The sequence below is a fragment of the Harpia harpyja genome, chromosome 18 (assembly GCF_026419915.1).
Source record: "Harpia harpyja isolate bHarHar1 chromosome 18, bHarHar1 primary haplotype, whole genome shotgun sequence".
In the NCBI taxonomy this organism is placed as follows: domain Eukaryota; kingdom Metazoa; phylum Chordata; class Aves; order Accipitriformes; family Accipitridae; genus Harpia; species Harpia harpyja.
In genome coordinates, this window is record NC_068957.1 from 8777790 (window position 1) to 8801970 (window position 24181).

Sequence of the window (24181 nt, forward strand, 5' to 3'; positions counted from 1 at the left end):
TTTTCTGCTTTACTTTCAGGTCAACCAAAAATGAGCCATCTTCATCCGCAGGGAATCTGTATTCAGTACTTTTGTACTTAAAAAAGAGTATGGATCTCCAGAAGCATTTTACTAATAGTGAGCGAGGTTCACAACATCTAATCGCACAGGCAGGTGATCCAAGTGCTGCTTTCAGAAGGCATTTTGGTGAGCTGAGCCTCCTGGCTGACTCCGGAGCCCGGTGGAACAGCAAGAGCCCACGAACTGTGACAACCGACAAAACTCCCAGGGTTTGGGGCTGCCCTCACAAACTGGGGGCAGAGGGTGGAAAGTTCTGACCTCCCATCTATTAATCTCATTTCACTCTCAGAAAACCTGTGCTCAAACAGGGTATCTGCCAATTTGGGAAACCTGCACAAAGAGTTCCTGATCTGAGTGAATTCTGCAGGGATTCAACATCCCAGGTAAGCGTCAGATATGACAGTCTGTCGTGGGAAGAGAGAATTCCCTCGTGCCCCAGATAAAGATGCCTTTTGCGACGACAGTAAAAGGTTTTGCACAAGTGACAAACAAGATCAAAGAAAGACAGGCACGCTGCAAAGGGAGAGGAACTTACAGTGTTCATGGCACCTAGCAAGAAGCTCCAGGTCATCTGCGTGGTAGTAATCATACCCTGACGTTCCCAGAACCTCAAAGGGTAAATATCCTATAATAGGTGGAGCCCTAGAAGGGAAGCAAAGGGCAGGGAGTGAGCACAAAACCTGACACTTTGACATCCTGGCAGACATACATACACTGCGATACTTGCAACCAAAACCATCTCGTACGTTCACTTGGCAGGGCAATCAGGAGTGGATTTTCATATACACAATGATGTCTTTTCATATACAAGCAAAAAAAAAAAAAAAAACAAACCAGCAAGGGAGAGGTAAAAACTGAGAAAATGAAAAGGTGTGTGTTTACTGTTTCATAGCCTATTCATTATGTGGGTGTAGAGAAAGGCATGTACGTATGCAAGTGACTCAATTCATTAAGCATGCTTGTGAGACACACAGCTTGAGAAACGCTATGGCTGTTCCTGTGCATAACAACATGGAGCTTGAGTAAAATTATTCAGTAGGTTGGATGTAAATGTCATCTGGGTAGTAACTGTAGAAGAAAGAGTAAGTGGGAAGCTGCAATGTGTGTCAGGACCAGCTTGGGTTAAAAAAAAAAAAAGTAATTGTTCCCATGGAAAAGCTTGGGAAATCATAACCAGCAAAAATGTTTCTATACTGGTAGTAAAGGTAAGAATAGGCATGGGGCTGGTTTTAAGGACTGTTATTTCTATGGCAGGAAGAGAAGGAATTGACGAAGTATTTAGATAGACACATTGCAATGACTTACCTGACTATTCTGCTGTCAATTCTAGATTTTCCATTTTCTAGGCAAAATATGAGATTTTTTTTTTTTTAAGCACATGTCCTAACAACACTGAGCTTCTGCACAGCCTTCACTGGAGCCTGCTAGCTTATGATTATGAAACAACACTGAAATGTGAGGAGAAAACCACTATTTTTGCCTCTACCCCCTCTATCAGCATGCCACCTTCTGTCCCCTAGTGCTCAAGTACACTCCTGCTTGCACCAATTCAATCACCGCACTTACTTGGTGAGGCAGGACTTGTGCTAATTTGGCTCCACCTATTTGTTTTGGCTGCTGGACGTGCTGATAGCATGAGGCTCACCTGCCAAGTTCAGCGCGTTCCTCAGGAATAAGGCGGCGGTGCGTTAGCGAAATGGTTAACGATTCGAAACCGGGGCAGGCTGAAGGTGTCACTGCCTATCAAAGGTGCCTCTCCCGCTGCCCTTCTCTTGGGCTGTCAAGTGACCTTCTTAAGGAAGGTGAACGCCATAAAGCGGCCAAGAACATGAGCAAAAAAATAATTTAAGTGTAAGTACATTCAGGTTTGGATGGATCAGTCCTGAGTCTTCCGGATATTAATGTGGGAACTTCTCCTGTCTTGGCTGAGCGACCGAGCTCCACATTTGTACTCGAGAGACACGGTGGGCATAGATTATTGAACTAAAGGGAGCCCAGACAGGTCTATAACCCCCCTCTTCCCCACAGCTGTGGGCAGTCTGGCACCAAATGGGAAACGGGGGAAAAGAAGGACAGCCAGGGATCGGCTCAACAGCAGCCCCAGGAGGATCAAGGTCCGAGCAGGAGCTCCCGAGTCCCAGCACAAGGGCTTGGCTGGAAGAGCCAGCCCTCCACACTCTCTGATGGCAAGTCTCTTGAAACAGAGTGCGCTTAGTACACAGTGGTCTCCGCCACAATACAGCTTGCTTTATTCAAATAATGTTTCATAGAGCACTGTGTTCCTTTTCCTCATGTGACCCAGATTTCTGTTAATGATGATAATATGTGTATTTATTAAAGCCTCCTTCCTCGCTGTTTCTTTGGCAGAACGCACCAGTGTCTCTCCCATCTTTAATAACATGCTTATATTCAAGACAATAATGTCTTTCAGACGCACATCAGATAAACATTTAAGCTGATCAGGAAAGTACTATGACTTTCGCCAGAATTCTTTAAATGAGAAAGCAACCCCAAAATGCTCCTCCTCTGTCATTTGACAAGGAGCTGCCTTGCTTGTGGAACAATTTGAAAGTGTCTTGTTAGCTTAAGTTCCAGCCTTGAGGCCTGCAACTCGCTGTGCAAATGGAAATGCACAATCTTCAGAGAGCCTTTTGAGTGCAGTTGTTTAATAAATGAAGGGAAAATAAGGAGAGGACCACAGTGCAGAAGAGAAATAGATCGTTATCAAGGTTGACAGGTTTTCTTCCTCTACACGTATTTACATGTCGACCCAGAATACAGATTTTTTCCTAGTTTTCTAATGTTTATCCAGATCTATGGAGTGCTTTCTGCATGATCTATCTTTAGTCCAATGTATGTTATCGTCATGATAGCAAAGGTCCTGATTCCGACTCGAGCTGGGTACCCTCTGTCCCTACTGATGGCACACCTCAGCATCGGGTGGCGTGAGTTGACACAAATAAACAGCAAAATACCCAACAACATTTCACAGCGTCCTGCAGACTGTACTGGAGAGAGGTTTGAATCGGTGATTAAATGAGACAACCCCCACGATCCCTTGCTCATTCTTGGGTCTGGGCTTACCACTCGCATCCAGGGCTGTCACAAACTCTACCTCAGCATCTGCATCAGCTTAATTTACTCTCAGTAACAACGGTTTCCTCACTGGGGATATCAGTGGGACCAGAGTGGCCGCAAGCACCCAGCGCAGAAAGATTCCTCTCTGAGTCATAACCCAGATTCATCAAAAGACTCTCTGACAGGTTTCAAAGCAGCTCCTGCTCGCCTTATTCACAGGAACTGCTGGGACACAGCCCTTTGGAAAACCAGCTCACTTCATCAGACAGCGAAGTAAGGGGCTTAGGGCTCTTTCACGAATCTTAACATTAATCACCTGATTCTGAAAACGTGCATTATTGGACAGGCCAATTAAAGTCTAACAAAGTCACTCCAGCAAGATCTCGACAACATGAATAATAAGCCAACTGTCCCAAACCACGCAGCATTAACCGTAGGGCTGTCGCAGGGTCAGTTCCTCCATGCGTCAAGGTAAGGAATGTGAGGTACGCATCTTGTCTACGTTATTATTCATTTATATTTGTTCTCTCTCTTTCTTGCTGTAAATGTGCAGATTGTATTTAGGTTTTTTTCCTCCCAAGTATTTTTTTTCCCTACGGCCTTATTTACTAGTCTTCTATTTCTAGTAATGACTACCTTTGCACAGCTTGCTAAGGGAGGGATAATGGAAAGGGTAGGATTTTGCAATGTGCTTATGCATACATGTCACAAACAGAGAAGTAAAAGAGTGAACAAAAACCTCCAGCTTCTTTTGAAGAAAATGAATCCTATATTAATCAGCTTAATAAAGTAGTTCCACTCTGTTTCATTCACCAAGCTGAATCTGAGCCCACCATATGGCATTGTCAAAAAACAAATCTGCAACTAAATAATCTAATCCACTGCTTTTTCTTTTTTTTTTATAAATTCTGACATTTCTCAAGGTGAAAATCAAAAGTTTATTGACACAGCAAAAGATTTAGAAGGATTCCTGGAAGCTGTAGCTGGAAAACAGAGGAGCTAAACCAATACAGGGAACAGGACTGACACTGCTCAGTTTTAATGACTTTTAATATCTTGGTGAAGCTAGACATTTTGCTAGACATTTTCCCACCATTTTATATGGTTTCTTACCTGCCTAAAATATGGACAAGAGTAAAGCATTGAAGGATGCCTAATAAGCAAGTTCAGAGTATTATTACTTACTCAGTTGCATTTAACTGGAGCTATTTTACTTGGGATCTCAGGCAGTAGCTACACAAAGTTTTCTATTTTTAAACTAGAGTTTGTTTATTCTTCAGTGACCAAAACGAAATCTCTTACCTGTGGTCCAAGAATAAAAACTTCCACTCCAAACTATGCCTCGATGTAAATTCTTCACATGGCTCTTCAACATTGCAGAGCTCCTGCAAAACAGTTGGCTCATTCAGATATTTAATTCTACGAAATGACAAAAGGAGCCCTCTATCAAGACCAAGGGTGCATCTTCTCGGTATAACAAATCCTAGCAAAATGTAGTGCTTTTAAAGCACTTGACTTATTTTCCTCTAAGGAATGTATAAGCCTTGTTTTACAGATGCATAAACTGATGAAAAGTGGCTGACTAATTTACCCTGGGCTGAATTTCAGAGCTAGGATAAATAGTCCAATGGCCTCATCTTGCAGTCTGTAGGCAAAAGTCCCCAGCTTTTTGTAAATATTGGTATCCGAATATGGACAGCAGCACCAGGTCCAGCCTCAAACCGAGCTGGCTAATGCTCTCTTGAGCAAGAAGCACCTACGGTCGTTATCCCCGTCATCACTGCACCACAGGACACTTACGGACCAGCAGAAAGAGTCCATGAACCACGGTGTTTGTGGTTTCAAGATGCGGGTGGCCTTCTTACACAAGAAGGGCTGTATTTCTTTAATGGCTGCAACTTTTCAAGCGGTTTCGCTGGTCACCTTGTACTGGCGCTTCCTGGGCTGACTGCTCTGAGAGACCCCATCATACCACTGCCTCTTCCCAAAAGCAGCTCCCGCTTTGTATCTCGCCACTCCAAAATACGTACTTATGTCGTCCCACTCCCAAACGCAGCGGTGTCCTCTCTCGTTTACCTCTGCACAAACAATCTGTGCCGCTGAACGTACCCTTTGAGAGGCTGCTGCAACACGGCTCCCCTCGCAACAGCCGCGCACGCGGCTCGTGGTACCCGCAGCGGCTCTGCCGCTGGGCACCGGCCGACCGCCGCGCGAAAGGGAAGGTGCAGTCGCAGAGCTCTCACCTTTAAGAACTGCGGTGTGACAAGACGAACAGTTGCTACAAGGCAAATCTGCTCCTCCGTGGCTGACCTGAAAGCTCGTGCAATAGCTGACTCAAAGCCATTACAGGAGGGTGTAGGCACTAGACACAACCAGACAGTTTATTTAAGAAGAGGAAGGAGAGCTTTCTTTTCATGTTAAGACAGGTACAATGACTGATGAAACCCAAGCAACAAACTCCTCCTACCCACAAGGCGATGCCATGCTGATACAGGCTGATGTTATTTAAAGCATGACCCTTTAGGCTCTGAGTTACCCAGTTGTAACCACCTACCCCTGGCTTGCAGGGAAGCTTCGTAAGACAGCTCTGAGCCCCTCAAGTGTGCAGCTACAGTCTCCTTGTCAGCCTTTCCCCAGCTCAACGTTTGCGACATTCAAGATTTTACAGGTTTCTCGAACTATTTAGTCTTTAAAAAGCGTCATTTGATTGCCACAAGTGAAACAGAATAGCATATTTTACTGGTTATTTGAATAAGTAGGCTGCTTTACAATTCACAGTGGGTCAAATGGAAGTAGGATCAGTCTGGTATCACTTCTTTAAGCACAGCATGCAGAAGAGTGCACTCTTCTGACCAACGGCCTCCCCCCCACTTTTATACAAAAAATATCTCCAACATATCCACAACTCATTCCATCCCTGCCGATTATAGGGCATTTTCAGCTGAAACAAGGCCTTTAGGAGGCTACAGATCAACACACAATTTAAAGGACAGAGGTAGAGAGGTAAAGGTAGGCTGGAGCAGTAACTTACCATGAGTAAAATATTTAAAATCCACTACAAATTTCACATATTCATACATCAGGGGTTCATTTGGATCTAAGCTGCCTCTTGCTAAATGGCAGCAAAACTCTATTTGTTTTTCTGCTGAAATGAGAGAAAGTGAGGGAGACATACACAATGTTACTAGAAGTCTGCACTTTAGCACACTCCCTACACCAAATCTGTCTAGGTGCTTATACCAACCCTGCTGCTGTGGTATCTGAGCACACCCTGCTGGGATGCTCTTGATACCCATAAGTAAATATATAACTACTAGGAGCAATGATCAGCTGGTTCTGCTGAAGGAAATGTATTCTCACCCTTTCTCGCATGGCTTTGCAGCCACCCCACTACGCTGGGCGTGAAGCCCTGGCAATATTGGTCAGCGGTATTTTCCCCTGACTTTGTGCATGCACAATTTCATGCAAAGCTGTTAAATGATATTGCAGTATTCTGCTCTGACACTGCTCCGTAGGACTCAGACCCAAAGGGCACTGAAGTCACCCTAAGCCTTTCCATTATCGGTGGAGGGCATCGTGCCAAGCTCTTATTCAGTTTTCTGCCCAAGGTCTGAACTCCACGGATCCGAGCATGTGGTTTTCAGCCGGAGGGAAACCAACCCCAGGGCAGAGCACCAGCACGAGGGCTGCCCAGTTCCCACTGATGCTTACGGGGCAGCAGAGAGGGGAGGTTAGCACTGCCCGGCCACGGTGAACCCACCGGGAAAGGGGGGTCCCAACACGGGCTTGGTGAAACGTGGATGTTACAAAGATGTTGCTGCCTGCTCTGGTGCTGGGGATGTTTTCTTGGGGAAAGGCACGTTTTGGGGGTGGGACGGCAGACAGCAGTAGAGATCCGGATGCAGTGTTCAGATAGGAAGGCTGTTGCTTAAATTACATGTAGGTGTCCTCAGACGTGCAAGCTTCCTAAGGAACAGAGACTCTGCCAAAACCCTTTGGGATTTCTCCTACCCTTTTCCTTCCCCCAAGCCCCTCACTCCTTTCACAGGCTCAGTCCAGCATCCTGCTCTGGGAAAAATATCTAATGATTCACTGTCCTCTGATGCAAAGCAGACAGTAAAACAAAGACTGTCCAAATCAAAGACCAAGTACTGGGAGCATGTAGGAACATTAGATGATGTGCCGCATTAAAAACCAGAAATATTAACTGCAGCAAAACAGAAGTGGCAGGCAGGAGAATTAAATAGCTGGAGAGCTCTGTGCAGGCTCCCCTGGGAGCTGTTTGCCTTTGGCAAATTTCCCTGACCGACAGACAAGAGCAGAGCTTACCGTTTAGAAAATCGGCTGCAACAGGCTCTGTCACGAGCACGTGTGGAGAAAGGAGCTTGTACACCTCACTCTGCTCCCGCTCAGGCAGAAAGTTTAATATATTTTGGTCCACCAAATCTGACTGATACAAAAGAATGCTTTGTCATGTTCAGCAGTACAGCCTGACACAACCACATGCCTTTTCATCCCGCAGCAGAGCACAGACGCTGCTGGTCTAGCGTGGATACTTAAGACAAGGAAGCCCAGTCAATCTGCAGATGGATCTAGGGCAGAATATAACCCCTAGGTTATTTTACCCCAGGGTTGCCATCTATTTGCAAAAGGTTGAACGGGTCCCAGAGATTGCCCTTCAGTTCAGCCAGATGCAAGCTAGAGAAGAAACCCTGGTACCACAGGAATACAACGTGATGAGAAATATCGTATCAACATGAAAATCTGAAACATTTCCCTTTGGAAGCACGAGACAGAAGTGGGAGAGCTCCTTCTCACATCCTCAATTTGTCTTCTAGGCTGAACATCTGGCAAAGTGGTTCAGTGCTGATAAACCCACACATCCTGACTAAAGACTCTACCAAAATGTCAGCACATATTTGATTCTTTGCACACCAGGACATTCAGCCAGGTTACCTGTCTGTTCAAATTTGCCCTCATACAGCATCGTTGGTGTCTCATGCTTGGCACCAGATAAAAATAAAAAGTGCTTTTGAGAGGGCAACAGAAATTTCTGCACCTGACAGCTAACTGATTTCTAGAAATTCTCTCAGTAACCTCTGAGGCCACACACTTGTTACTGAAGACCATGGGCTCGAAGTAGAAAAACCCAGTGTCATTAGAAGAGCATAGATTCAGACCTGAAATAATCTTTAAATTATCTGAGAAGAGTTTCAGCATGCACAGATTTCACAAGCACGAGATTTTCCATATACCTGGTGGGATAAACACCACCCAGACCATCCTTCAGACACGCAGCCAAGTGGCGAGCTGTGAGTACAGTGATTTTGCATAGGGTTTTTTTAGCTAACTTGCAGACCCTGAGAGAGAGTCTGTTATTCACAGGAGCTCGAGAAACTCCCTAAGAGTTTGTTGGTTCATCGCCCACCCACAGTCAGTTGCCTCTTTGGTTGGACAAAACCAATCCCCAGCCCTGCAGTGACGGGGCTGCGTTAAGGCAGGGGAATGATTCTTCAACATATTGTGCTGTCAGAACTTACCGGTAAGTGTCCAAGCAGAGACGAGACACTATCAGATACATAAATAATAATCCCATCAGTGGTAAGAGCAATGAGAAAGCCATCTAGTGCCTAATGACAAAAGGCAGGCAAAAAGAAAAAAATAAAAAGAATTACGCAAGGGAACAACTTAAAATATAATAGGCTAATTTATACTTTGGTGATGCTTCTAACAGCCTAAAACTAACATAAATCAATTACGGAAATGATAGTTTAATGTGGAAAAATAAAAAATACACGTGCTGTCTAATTCAACATTCTTCTTATATTCTTATTTGCTCATTAATACTAAATTGACTTGTATTTTTCACCCAGTGAGTATTTATTTAACATGAAGCAAGACGGTGGTGGTTAGAATTTCTACACCCACACAATCCTAGTGACTTCAGTCACTTCATTATGTGTTCTGACTTACACAATAGTTAACCAATTCGGTGCGTAAAGAGATGTTAGATATCATGGCAAGCCCAGCATTGTGGATGGATGGATGGATGGACAGATTGACAGATGGATAAGCAGAGACAGAAAAATCATACAATGCTGTATTTTTTGCAATTTATGGACAATATGGACAAGATCTAAAGCCTTATTTATTTTGCTTAAAGCACTCATTTGTTAGGCTAGACACAACGATTTTAAAGTTCATTTTGTTCCCCCTCTTATTCACAATGGTTTTTGTCCTGGAGTCAAAGTTCTCCACCCCTTTAAAGTCATTGCATGTGCTTTCCTCTTTGGGTGTTCTCCCTATTCTTCACAACATCTTCTTGTACCATTGACCCAGTGTCTGTCCCTATTCTTCTCTAATACTTACCAAGACCTGGGAGGTTTAATCTCTGGTCAGCACTGTGCACAAAGCCAACTCTTCTAAAGACACTGTTAGGCTGCTCTGCAGCTTAGCTACAGGGAGCCAAAGATGCAGCATTCACCATCTTCCTCACCTCACTGTCATACTCTGCCTTTGCTGAAAATAAGCCCTCTCAGGAAAAAAAATACTGATTTAAAGTAAACTGGTCAATGGTCTAACATAGTCCAGCAAGCCAACAGTTACTAAAGGGCTCTCTCTTCCCCACCACTTCGAAGGGGGGAATTTGTTTTGATTCAGCTGGAACAAACTAGCTTGTTTGGTGAGAGAAATTCCCAGAAAGAATGAACAGACTTTTCCAGGGAGGTGAGTCATGACATCCTGATGAAAAGGAATAACTAAGACACTGCAGCACCTCCCAGCTCAGCCCAGCATACACCCTTATTTTGGTGGGGCAAAGAGCAACAGCTGCCCACGCAGGGTAGGAGATGTCCTCGTCAGAGGACCATGCAGCACAAACCCAAAAGCCGCATCCTTAAGAAAGTAAAAATGTAAGCTTCTAGATCAGCTAAGCATTTGAGAGGTGAGAGTATCAGAGCTGTTCTCCTGAATGCACTTAAAGGCAACCCAAGGAAAAGATAGAGCATTCACGTCACAAGTACGGCACCGCACAGCTAGCAGCAGCAAAGGCAGCAAAGTAAATGCTGCCTGGCTAATGGGATGTGGGAGGAAGAGAGCTGCTCTGCTTTTTTCAGGTCCTTTCAAGTTTTTGCTAAAACTCCTAGCTCTAGCGGCATTTCTGAGAAAGGCAATTCTCTTTATCCTCTCTCACCAGGCCAAATCTGGGCCAAATTGGTCTTCATTCCTAAATGAAAAGCTGTTTGTCTTTAAGGGGAAGCAATCATATTTTTTAATTCTGTGCCTGCAAAGCATTTAGCACAACATTGGTCTCTCTCAGGTTTGTATTATATGTGCCAGCAGAGTAGAAATCGTTAACATTAACATTGGGACTTACAGGTGAAAAGGAACTATACATCTCTGAACTACTCCACTGAACTGATTACTTCTCACTAATCTATGCAGCTTTAATTTCTTCTTACCTCCAACATCAACTGGGTGAACTCCTCGTTGCTAAGAAATGAAGGCTTCCAGTCTTGTCTAATCTCACAGGCTTCTGTCTGTGCTGTGATTTCTTAAAGAGAAAACATCAAAAAAGCAACATGACTCATGCTAGTTGGATTTTTTTTTTCATTTTCAAGTAACACTAGATTTCTTTTAAGAGGCTTTCAGAGGAATCATCCTCAGATCATTCTCCACACAAAGCCTTCTTGTATGCAACAGTCATTTTCCACACCATCACGACACAACTGCATTAGAAATCAAGAAAAGGAAAAGGAGACATTTTGCGTGGTCTGAAGAAATCCTTCAAAAAATAAGGTCAATGGGCTAATTTCAGAGCGGCTGAGCATCACCGTGAGCAGAGGGTGTCTGCGAGTCTGGAGCCATTTCAGGAAGGCTCACGGGAAAGCCCAGGCAGCAGGACAGCCTGCACCCAGCCGTGTCCTACCCCGGGAGACCTGGGGACGGGGCAGAGAACCCCCTTTCCCCTGGCTTTTGTAGCACGTGCTGTTCCTCAGCTCTTCCTCCCTCGTGCTCTGTTTGAGAGCGTACAAAGCCTGCCCGGGGACGCGGAGGCCAGCGAGGGAAAGGGAGCGATGTCACTACATTAAAAAACCACACAGCACCGCATCTTTTCAAGTATATGTTTAACATCAGTTAAATGTATTCAGCACTGTATTCAAACCTAGCCCATTTCCTAGGGCCAAATGCTATGCCTTACTCTGCCCCTCACTTAGGATCATGTCCTCTGTGGAGGTCTTAGATGCTTGGAAAAACCAGTTTTCGTCTTCTGAGTGGGGAAACTGGCTGCTGGGCAGATGCAGAGCCAGGGCCTTCAACGGGAGCACGCCAGCACCCTCGAGTACCTTTCTGTTTCTGTAAGAAGTCGATGGTCCTCTGCAGTATTGTGGACTTGTCCATCTTGAGAGGGTGGCCGTGGCCCTGCAGCATTGTGCAAAGCTCTTTAATGAGGACATTGAACTGGTCTCTCCTCTTCTTTTCAGATTTGTTCCGTGATGCCCTGGGTGACAGAAACATAAATGCCGCTAAGTAAAATGAAGGACCTACAGCTCGACCTGGGGAGAGGTAAATAGCCCTGCCCCAGCAAAACACTTTAAATACAACAATCTAAACTCTGCTGGGACTGCTCATTTGTTTAAAATTAGGCTTGGGTGTAAGTAAGTGCCTTGCTGGTGCTTAGAGCCTTGCAGCAGGACCGAAGTCACCATGAGCAAGGAACACCTGGAGGTAAGAAATATGATTTACATTCATTTGAGCAAGACCGTATCCTTACATGCATTTCAGGGGCAGTTCCCATCGTTTTAAAAGCGGTGATAATGAGGTGAAGGCATTATGGGCAAAATTTCTCCCGTAAGAGAAGTCCTGGCATCCACATGCTTACGTTTTGTCCACCTCATTTTTATGAACTTTTGTTCTGCAGTTAGTACACACACATAAAGGTCCAAATGCAAAGGATTCTTAATTCCCTGACTTGCACTTCCAAAAGTAGCTTACAGACAGACAATACTGTGCAGAGATATCTCAACTGCAGAATGAAGTCAAACACACGCTCTCGTATCTGGTTTTGAAAATCTGCTGCCATGATATATGAAACTGGGAATGTTAAGAGTCTGGCTGAAGAAACCACAGACAAGTTTCCAGCTTGCATTAATATAATTTAAGAATGTTTTATTAGGGTTTTCCCCTCCATTAAAAACAATAAAGGAGAAAGCAAATCCATTCAGTTTCTTCCAAAATGTTCTTTCCAATGCTCATATCTGAGATGATAACCCTATTTTCATACAACCTCTTCCAGTAGTAATTAATTTTCTTTACAAGTGTATTCGTGATGATACATGCTTCCTGTGATCTAGAGCGAGTGTGGTATGCAGAAAGCATTTCCATTCAGATTCAGGCTGGCATTTGGAGGTTCTCAGATCCAGCATTTATGTTCACAGCCATTTCTGTTTTGGCACTCGTGTACGATGACTAATTAGAACCGAGCCAAATGCCTCTCTGAAGTGAGACCAACTCAAACCTGTGCTAAAACAGGACTGCTTTCTAAGTTTCATGGGGAACTCTACCCCAGGTAAGCAGCACTGCATGATGCCAATAAAATCACAGGTCAGGAGTCCTGCATCAAGATAATAAATAGCCATGGGATAACACAAGATTCTGAGGGCAGGACAACGTAATTTAAGGACCACTCAGCTGATTAACCCATTGTACGGGTGGTCAAACACACTATGAGAAGCTTGAAAACGGTGACTTAATTATGCTGTTTGTGGTCCACTATACACAGCCTGTAAACTGCATGGGGGTTTTGCCTCTGACATCAGTGGTCCCAAGTACTTTTTCAAGCATCAGACAACACAGCATTTACAGTTCTCCCCCGAGAAAGCTTCCACTCTCAGTGCTCTGTGCATCCCTTCATACCTCTTTGCCCTGTCCTTCTCATCTTCATCCATCAGTTCGTTTACACAACACAGGGCTCTGGAAGGAAAAGACAGAAATACTTACTGAGACATATTCCCCGATTTTGTTGAGGATGACAGAATGTGGAGCTTACTGGTTTGTACTTCACGACCTCCTGGATGTTTCAATCTTCCCTTTCCCAAACTCCACTCTTGTTATATAGTTTCTTGCTTGTTCTGTCAGCTACTGAGGCTTGAGAAGTGAAGATGTTGCTATACGCCCAAACATACAGGTACAATAAGCGTGACTTCAGAGGGAAAGCTAAGAGCCAGCAGCCCCTCAGCCAGCCTTCGCACTCCCCTCTGCCACAGGATGGGGACCCTGCCGAAGCACTGAACTCTGCACAGGAATCAGCATCTCCTCTGCAAATCTGCACGCAAGTCAGCATCTCCCCTGCAAACGTGCGAGCCGATTTGACTCTGATGCCTGTACCGGGCAGCACTGCGCCTGGTCCTGTTTCGGGAAATCAAACAGGCCGCTGGTTGATTTCAAGCATTGCAATGCTTGAAAAGCATCTGAGATTTCTTTCCCAGTGGAACGGCATAGGAGCAAGAAGGAAACTGTGCTAATCCCCCAAAGGATTAGTATTAGGCAACAGCAGGGTACTATCAGGACATCTAAGAGATGATATGATAGACAGGTTCATCCAAAGCATCCCGCAGCCAATGACTGCCGCTTGCGCTTGTGGGCTTCCACCACAGCATCCGAGCTGCGTCCTACCACTGGGATTCATACCCAAGACTTCGAGTTAAAACTTCCTCACCTGGCACTAACCAGTGAAAAGAAGGGAACGTGACCTGGTTCCCTGGGTTCTATACGTTCCTGCACCAGAACAGTCATGCTGCTGTCTTTACTTTATCTTAACTGTTCCTGCAGCACAGGTAAGGTACAACGGTTGGCAACAACTCTCAGTAACGACACGGCAGCCTCAAGCCCCGTGAAATGATGGAAAATTCACACAAGGGTAACTTCTTCACTGGTGATTTGCTTTCTGTGACTCAGATGGGCTAAGCCCGAGGGACGGGGAGCCAGGCAGATGCCGGCAAGCCAGCTCCCATCACTCCACGCCACGTCACCCGGGTCAGCTCTGCTGGGTTGTACCCCCCTCGGACACCTCCAAAGAGGAGATTGTACCCGTCCCCGGCATCAGCAGCAATCTGCCTCCATCTCTAGCAAGCACTTTCACTGGCAAAACCCTCCCACCCTGCCCAGCACCCAAGGGGCATTTTTCAATGGGTACATCCAAATGTTTTTCCCTGCTTTGAGACTACGCCAAGCTCAAACAACTTGGTGGCTATAAAAGTAACACGAAATAAAACCACCCACAACTGATAGGAAGTCAAAGATGCTGCTCACAGTAAAAGCTACAAAAATTTACCCTTCCTTTCCTGTTCCAGGGCAATGATCCCGCTCCCTGCAGATGACCTGGGCAGAAGAAACTGTATGATTTCTTTTGTCCCAAAATATGAGTGCACTCCATGGGGAGGGAGTGGCTCTCACTACCCGAGTCACTGAAAGCTACAAGCCAAATTAGAAATTACCTGTTCTATTCCTCAGATTCATCAGTCCAGACTGACGGAGTGGGATTAGCACTTCTTATCACCATGTAAATACAGACAAAGAAAAATTAATCCTGGAAGGAAAAGCAAATCCCGTTAAAACATAGTTGTAGGCAAAACTTAGCCTAGAGAGCAGCAATCGCTTCAAGCTGAAAAAGTTTACCACCGTAAATTAGAAACATGCTCAAGTATAACTGGTGAAAGCTCAGCAAAGCCTCCAGGAACGGGACCTGGACCAAGTTCTGGGGCTCCTGGCTCTGTGTGCACCACCTGCTGCCTCAGGAGAAGCCTGGGAAGGCCAACTTGTCCTCTCATGTCCAAAAAGCCATGTGGCCCAGCAGCGTGGAGGAACGGCCCTTCTAGCTTGGGGCCACTAAGGATCGATTGGAGTCCTTCCAAAGTATGACAGTCTACCTGGCATGCGTGCTATGAAAACCAGCGAGTATGATCCATACTTCATCTATCCAATCTTGCAACCAAAAACCTCCTTCGAGATGAACACGATCAGCTAAAGTCAGTGCAAGCCACAACCACCCACCTGTGGATGGATTTAAAGCCTCCCATTAAGATTTGCTACTGAGGGGACACGCACTCCTTTTTGTTTGCGATTTAAATGGTTACTAATGAACAGCCTGAACTCCTGACTGTACCAACACCACAGTGCTCATCTCTCCGCAACCATCGCTGTTGAAACTTGTTTGGCTTCAGATGAACCTCATTCTCAGGAAGGACATGGATGCCGCCAGACTGTCCATGACTGACAGTAATATCTTCAACAACAGCCAAGTGTTGGGCCTCCAAATTTAACAAACTTTTAATGCCCTTGAAGTGACCTCCCTACTTTGAGCCCAGGTTCATGGCTGTTTCTCCTGTTACCATTAGTTCCAACATCAGCTCAAGACACTGCAAAAAACTTGCTGCCACTACCAGGGATTACATTTTTGTGACCACGGTGAGTGAGCAAACATACCCCCCCATTTTCGGTCATCTAAAGGACTAGCATGAGCTTGTTCGTTTCTCCAACTAGTGAAAACACCTCAAAGGGAAGGAAACACAAGAAGGTGGCTGGAGAACCACGGCAAGGGACACACGTCAGGCATGCACGCTGGAAAGGGCGGCGGGGACTGACATTGTGGGGCCGCTGCTAAATACCACGAGCAACACAGATCCCAACTGGTGATACGGTGAGAGTGCTTTGTAGGGGAGGTTCACGTGAGTAACGTGAGACAATGGGCCAAATTCCTGCTCATTGCAGCTAAACGAAATTATGTCAGTCCATTTGTTCAAAAAATAAAACTCAGATAAAGTGTGATACAGTCATTCTAAACAGTAATATGGAAGTTACTTGCAAGAGGCTTGAACCTCCTGACACAACAGAAGTACAAGAGTAACTTATAAAATACCTAATGTGTTTCAGTGGTAAGTGAATCAGTAAAAAATGCCATTGGGATGAAGTGATCATTTTCAGTTTGAAACATGAACTTCCAGGGAAAATCTCACGCAACTCCTGAAATCCTCAGTGAAGCTGCAACTGAAAACAACACCTGCGTAGCAAGTTTAAACACGGTGGATCTGCTATGCTTCTGTTCTCACAGTCGTCATACGCTGGTCAAGTTACAAGCTTTTATTCTAGTTCAAAAGGAGTGTGTGATTTTATTTGTTACCCTGTTGAGCTACCATGGAACCGAGGTGCTTACCTTAGTCACTGCTGCTCATTGGTCAGTGCTGTTTTATCAAAATCATACAGTTGTTTCTCCTCTAGAAGAACGATCCATACAGAAGTTGTGCTAACTTGTAATAATTTCAGAGATACGTAGGTAGGTATAAAGAAAATTCTTTTTAAAGCAATGGGTTAAATTATAAAAAATGCTTGTGAATACACAAACAGATCTATCACAATTTTTCAGGAAATGTTTTTTTCTATATGGGCTTAAGTATGCAAAAATTCAGCCAAACAAAAGGATTCTTCCCGAGCTTTGAATGCAAAGCTTTATGCAGACTCCTTCACACTGCCTTGCCCATAGGTTGTCTAACAACTGAAAAGACCCAGGAAGCCTGACAGGTTTTCTGCCTTGTACGTGTGGTTGCCCTCGCAGGCAGCTTGAATAGCAGTAAGTTGAGGGAAGCTGCTTGGTCACTGAGAGAGACAACAGTCCAGTTAATGCTCACCGAGTCTAAATTGGGAAACGAAGCCCAGATTCTCCAGTCTGCAGCAGCAGCTATCACATCCCGCTGCAGTACGGCTGATGTGAGCTGCAAGGGGCAGGGGAATGAGGCTTCCCACGTCTGTCCCAACGGGACACCCCTACTGAACGTGAGAGATGCCCTCAGTCAACACCAGACTTCAAGGCTCTAACAGAATAAACAGCCATAAAAGAATTCACAGGCCCAAACACACAGAGAAGCTTTTTGCATGATGCAGCAGGACGGTGAGCTACAAAAAGTCTTAGTAGAAGACACCTAAGGACAAAATATTCTTAACCGGATTAAGCACTTCAAGACTACATTTAGCTAAGTGCTTTTTGTCTTGTTATGAGCCAGAGCTAAATATAGTAACCAGAATACTTAAGAATAGTTTCATAAGGCTTGTATACACTCCTCAGCAAGATAAGGCACTTAGCACTACTGACAGCAGTATGTCTGCACGTTAAGAGTATTTTAAATAGCTCCAGATGGAATCTCTTTGACCTTATCTGTATTAACCAGAGGGATCAAAATTTCTTTATTGCCTCCTGAAAATCCTCTCCTGCAACACTTGGAGAGAAGGATTCCTGAACTCTATGGGCAGGTAAAGAGAGAGGACACTTGTCAGTGCTGCTAGCATTGTTTTTCACCCCACCTACAACAGGTGAGGATCAGCTTTCTCACAAAGAAATGCACATCTATCAGTGCTTAATGCCCTCTGTAAAGGAAAAAAATTTTTCTTCCCTTGTACAGGGAGCCTCCAAAATCATTCATAGCATTTTAAGGGCAAGTAATATTTTAGACTTTTCAAATATCATAGTATTTGAAGTTGTTTCCAGGGTTACAGAAAGGGTAATATGTCGTATGACAGCCTTAACAATACAAATGGACTTCTCAGACACACAGCTAATAGTTACAGCACTATTCCATGCTATCTGCAATATTCTGGCACATTTTTTACTGAAGAGAGAATGGGAGAGGGAATTTTTAAAAAATTCTTTGTTTTGCAGAACTGTCTGACTTCAGGAGCTATCTGAAACTGCAAACTTTCGCAATGTTTATTTATTGGCTTGCTGCAAATCATCAAAATATTAACATGACCTTAGGAAAACTCTTAATGGAACATCACATTAGTAAGAATTATCTCCTGAAACCAACAGTTCCTATGAATGCTTCATTATAGCTTTAATTTTAATTATATGGTTATGATGTCACTGACGGCAAGGCAAAGATCACTCCATAAGCGTGATGCTGCACATTTCTTTGTGATCAGCAACAACTACAGCTTTCTTCGGTCACCTAGAAAGGGTCCCTGAACCCAGCTAATTTGATTGCTTTTCCCAACTATATCGACTGGTCTAATTAAACATATTCTCTATGCATAAAAACTTTGTTGTGCTTGTATTTGAATTTTCATAAAATTTTGCATTTCAGTAATGTACGGTGGCAGTTAGGGAGTCTTCAAACCTATACTGCAGGAAATATTTTAATTACTGAAATGTGCTGTGCTAATAATTTCCACAGATTTTACATGCAACGAATTCAGCAGAGAGCCCTCAATTATGAGATGCAGCACTTTGTGGCACAATGCAGTCATAAATAAGAGAGTTAATGCATTCTCCAGCAATACGATTTATATGTCAATATGCCAATGTTTCATTCTTCTTGAGGCAACAGGAGGGCATGACTGTGGTTGACAGCTAAACAGCTGATTTAATTTTTAAAAGGCAGAATTTAACCTTTTCAGTAAAGTGCTACTGATTCAATTATAAGATGCTAATGCAAATGACATTTGAAAAACCAAACAGTGCCAGTGAATCTTCACGGCTGTTTAGCACAGAAGCGACCACCCCCTCCGTTCACGCACCGGAGCACCGAAGCCGTGCCGCCCGCCGCGCAGCTACCCGCACGTTCGCCCGTCACCCAGGGCACGGAGGAAAGCCACGGCAGCGGCCCTCGCAGCCCTCCGCTGCAAAGGTCTTTGTCCTGTACTGAGCAGACTCGATGACAAACTTTGGGACAAATACTTCTGGACGGGTTTTGTCCCAGCGCTACAGCAAGGGGGCAATAGCAGCAGTAGCTGCTCCGTACGGCCGCGGCATTACCCTCTGCCGGAGTACCCCATACGAGCTGCCGCGTCACAGCTCAGCGTGAAAGCATGACATGAAAATGCAAAGACTAAACCAGATGTTTTAGAGGCAAAGGAGTTGCATCTCTGCATTATTTGACCTGCTTGCTTAATTTTTTTCTGCATGCATTTTACCCTCTCCTTTCCTTGCCATGCCTTGCCTTCTGTTCTTCATTCTTTCCTGCTCTTCTTTCACTTATTACTTAACATCCATTGGTTTGCAATTCAGAGAACTGAACGTGGATCTTGTTGTTTCGTATGTCATCTGCCTTCATCTTTCCATTGCTTTTTCTTCTCCGTGTTCTCCACTTTCCTCTTCTCAGAAGAGAAAAAAAATGTTATAATGATCCCAGTATTGACAATCAATCAGCCATTTAACTGTGGGAACTCTTGGCTTGCCCAAGCCTGAGGCGTGCATGACTGCCAAATTCTGTTTAGGGACACGCTGCCTTAGGGATCATGCTGGTGGGGATCAGATGGGTGTCTTCAACACATTTGGCTCCCACGCCACCTCGGTCCACGTCCTGCCCGATAGCTCCTAATTCCAGTTTCAGACCCTTTGCCTCTTCGGAGGAACCGGAGTCCCCTTCAGTCCAGCGGTGGAGCTGTGCAGCTCCATCCCTTACAGAAACACCACCCTACATCTCCACCGAGGCTGAGGACGGTGGAGGGAAGCGGTCCGGTACAGCACACTCACCTCTGGCAGCTAACACACCTCTTCACGCTTTGGGGGTGACATGCTGTGACCGTACCTACACTTTCACACAGCGTCTTTGTTTACGGGATCATGGGTAACGGTGGTGAATCGGTGCGAGAACCAAATATTCTGTGCCCTCTTTTGTTAATCTATCAGAAGCGGACTTTTTGTGCCACTATTGTAACTATTGCATCTCGATGTGCTCGCTTATCTACAGCATACTCTCCCCTGGTTTATTGAGCTCTAAATTTAGCTTGTTACCTGTGACAGATTTATGACTACATTCATTATAGCAGTAACAGCTTCAGACAGAAGCTAAGAGGTGCCCAAAGAAAATGGATTATACAAAACAATTACACCATAAAAAAAGGCTATATCAGAACACTGTGATTCAGCACAGAAATGAAATGAAAGATACAGGGAGGAACAATGGTGGTGTGTTGGGGTTTGTTTTTGTTCTTTTTTTTTTTTTTAACCAGGACACACCGTTTTCTGACAAAAGAAAGGGGGAAAAGGTTTAAAAACTAACAGACACTTGAAAAGAAAAGATGATTACTGGAACATTTTGTTCTCTAGGATTTTTGTCAGATACTGGAGAAAATAGCTAGCCAAGTTTGTTCTGTTCCAGCAAATTACTGAACCTTGCAGGGCTCAGTAACATTGTACAACATCTTCAATAACATCTACAACATTGTAGAATATTATTTAAAATGTCTCCAGGGTTTCTGCAACAAGAAGGGCATGCATTTAATTAATTCTATCAATTTGTCTAATAGCCCCTTAAAATTCTCAAAACACGGCAAAAGGCAGAACTGCTGATTCACAACCCTAGGTAGTACAAAACTATACTTCTACTGGCACAAGCAGGGTACGATAAAAATGCATATGCAAATAATGCTTCTTCTGCAGTCTTGGATTAATACCTGTGTTCATTTTGTAGCCGTTTAGTTACTACAGAAAGGTAAACGTGTGTTGTAGTATGAAATGATGATATCTAACCTATAAACAATTCTTTACCACACCTGACTCAGACAGACATAGATCCAAATAATCCTCAAGTAGTAACATACTTTTCCCTCATGTAGGATAAGAGCAAAGGCAGCTGTCCACAGTTAGTCCTTCAGCAGAAATTGAGATGTGTGGTTTCATGGGACAATTTCCAGGAAAGGCACATAGAGCTAAAGAGAAGGCAGCAATATTGCAATCTAACAGTCGGAAGACTTTTGAACAGAATGTTCTCCAAAATTTCCAGCAAATATGAATGCTCTTAAAGCTCTGCTTCTGCTTACGTCTGATCCTGATGGTGCAAATGCATGTGTGTGTGGGTGAGTGCATAGACACACATACATATACACACATTTTACTTCAGAGCAACTTGCAAAAAAATACCGAGACCAATTTCTAGCAAGGAAAGCAGCGGTGACATTCAGGATGACTCCTGCACCACTCACCTCCTGATGTTGGAAGTTAAGCAACCATTCCTGCCGGGTGCACGCGAAGGGAAGGTGAGCAGAGCTCCCTCTCTCATGCCTCTGGCCACTTTCTATCATATTCACCTCTCTGGCAAATCACAAAGGATGGGGTATGCGTGTGGGAAGGTTAACCCAATAAATTTCAGCAATGAAAAGAGTGGCCAGACAAGCTAAAAAAAAACCCCCAAAGCTATTGATTCTGCAGCTTAAACAATATGGACAACATCTGATCATAAACCCACTGCTGAAATTCTGGGTAATTTCAGGGTTTCGTTCAGAATAGTTTCAACACTACCAGAGCAAACCAGCTAGGAACATTTTTAAAAGAAACCAACACTCTCTGCTAACTCGACAGCGTTAGCTTCTGCACCTACCGCAGAACTGCCTGTGAAGTGGGTGCTGGGCACCCTGACGCCTTGTGCTCCGTTTTCAGGGATCACCGGCTGGAGCTTCTCCCTGGGAGGTGCTGTGTGTTACTCCCACCAAGAGGACATAGTTTGCATCAACTGGATTTATGGCATTAAGTGAGGTCATTGGGTCCTTTTCCAGTTTAGGATTTTGTTTTGGCAACTATGTAGATACTAGGACAAACATGTCAAAGCTGTCTTTTTGGATGTGTTACTCTGAAATCCCTCTTGCAATTCCTCTTCTCTTTACTATGGGTGAAACTCATCCCAAGCAGACAGCTACACAAAGTCTGTGTGTCATTAAACTACCTACTTTTATGCCTTATGCTCTCCCTGTGCACAGAATAAATGTAATCATCAGATGACAAAGAAAATGAGCTATCTAATTAAACTCAATACCTTCACCTCTACTTTTCTCAGCAAGAGAACACCCCCAGCAACTACCAGTTCATTGAAAGAGGCAACGGTAGCATTCATGTCCTTAGCTGTTCTCTTTTTCTCCTCAAACAATACATTTTTTGCTTTGCTGCTTCTTTGCCTTTCTCAGTCTTGCATATAAAATGCATTTCAGGTGCTTGGGGACGGTACAGATGAGGATATGCTTGAGGACGGTACAGATGAGGAGATGAGCATTTGTGCTTTGTGTTCGCTTGGGCTGGAGGTTGAACTCATAATGCAAAACCAAACGTGAGGCCCAAGGGCTGCTTGCCTTGCACAGTAAAAGCAGGGGCCTTCAACTGGGTCAGGATTGGGTCCCAGGTGGTTCCAGGACCACACTTCCCAAGTGCTCTGCTCTGGTGAGAAAAACCCTGTGTACGACTTGGCTTCAAAGTCCATCGGCTCACGGGTTGCCGGACCAGCAGATCCTACGTTCCTGGATCCCCCCTCCAAGAAAGGGCAACTCAGCTGCTCCTCTGCTGCTTTGGGCAACAGATGGGAAGGGCAGCTGGATGGGCTGGATGCCGTACGGACGGTCTGCAGATAGCCGGCTAGCCTTGCCTCCGTCGTTGCTGTGCTTCCTCAGATCTGCTCGGTCCTCCGCACGGGCTGGGGAGCCCTTTGGCTGGTAAAGTGGGAGGTCTCAGAAGTCAGGTTCTTGCTTGGCATCCTTTGATTTCTGCTGAACAACGTCTACTTTTCTGCTGCTTTGCAAGCAACTTGCTCCCATCCTTTCTCTCCTCTAATGGTTTTACATCAGGAAGCCTCGGCGCACTCCATAAACACAGTTATCCATCCTTGTTGTACAAGTGAGGAAACAGAAGTACTCTTTTTGTGAGTGCCCCAGTTTTGGGAAGCTGAATTTGAAACAGTAAATGCAGTTACAGCCTAATTTTCAGTAATGCTGAAACCCTGCATAAGCACCTACAAATAATGCACGTTTTGGAAAAGCTCGACCTAAATCATTGACCCCAGGTCACACAGCAGAGTTAAGAAGTGAATCCAGATGTCCTGATGATTAGCTCTGTCTATTGGCATTCAGTCAAGTCTTCCCTCCTAAAATTAGCTTCCTGAAGCATCTAAGACTATAGTCTTAGACCTCCCTTAAATAAGCAGCAGTGGTAAGAACCGATTTTCAAATGAAGTAGGGGGGGAAAAAACCCAGTTCGTTATTTTTTCCTCAAGTGATCACTGACTGACCAATGAAAGGGCAGCTCAGAGTCACTTGATCTCAAACTTCTTCCTATAAATAAAAAAAGGAAGATTCTTCTCCCTTTTCAAACAACATGAAGAAAAAATGTTCTGCCTCAGTAATCCTAGACCTGAGTAATTCAATCTGCTCTTTGCTGCAATCTGTTTCCCATGTGTATCACCAGCCTGGAATTTCTGGAACTCAATACATAAGGAAGCTATTCAAAAAGAGGAAATACTACGACAAAAGGATTAGAGATAGGTCTGAACCAGACTGAAAGCCTCCCTATACCAGAGGAGAATTCAGCTCCTGATCCAGAGTTCAACTTCTCAACTTCAGCCCAAATCTCAAACCCAAAGACTGCCAGAATGATGAATTTCCCAGAGCTAGACCACATCTCACCTCTGGTTCAGAGACAGAAGAAATGAGAAAATGGGTTGTGGAGACCTGCAGTGGTATCGCACCAGAAGTGGAACAGCACTAGCTCTGTGAACAGTTAAACTGCCGAACAGAATAGAATAGAATAGAGTAGAATAGAATAGAATAGAATATTTCAGTTGGAAGGGACCTACAATTATCATCTAGTCCAACTGCCTGACCACTTCAGGGCTGACCAAAAGTTAAAGCATGTCATTTAGTGCATTGTCCAAATGCCTCTTAAACACTGACAGGCTTGGGGCATCGACCACCTCTCTAAGAAGCCAGTCCCAGTGTTTGACCACCCTCTCAGTAAAGAAATACTTCCTCATGTCCAGGCTATGTAAAAGACCTGTGAGAAAATTATAAAGAGCTTTAGCAGTTAAAATTCAAAGTCTCCCATGCAAGCTTACTTAGAGTTTTATCTACTTATCCATTAAATGAATATCAAAGGATTCACTGCAGCTGAGCTAACTGACCTCATTTTACATCTTTGGCTTCACGCGTCCAAGTTCAAGCATAAGAAACTTCTTTACCCTCTTGGTGTGTTTAATTCTGGAGCATTCCAGGTATAATGCGCACATAAGTCAAAGGG

At 44.4% G+C, this 24181-nt stretch overlaps 1 protein-coding gene across 1 annotated transcript in view; it reads right to left on the reverse strand.

Annotated features, from left to right (window-relative positions):
- PASD1 (PAS domain containing repressor 1) overlaps nt 1–24181 on the reverse strand; it is a 52453-nt gene that overhangs the window by 14085 nt on the left and 14187 nt on the right. Inside the window, 10 exon segments of the mRNA XM_052813486.1 lie at nt 596–702; nt 4441–4523; nt 5382–5500; nt 6170–6283; nt 7468–7588; nt 8679–8768; nt 10599–10690; nt 11484–11638; nt 13054–13110; nt 14634–14725. Of these exon segments, the coding sequence (XP_052669446.1) occupies nt 596–702; nt 4441–4523; nt 5382–5500; nt 6170–6283; nt 7468–7588; nt 8679–8768; nt 10599–10690; nt 11484–11638; nt 13054–13085 (913 nt within the window). The 5' untranslated portion in view covers nt 13086–13110; nt 14634–14725.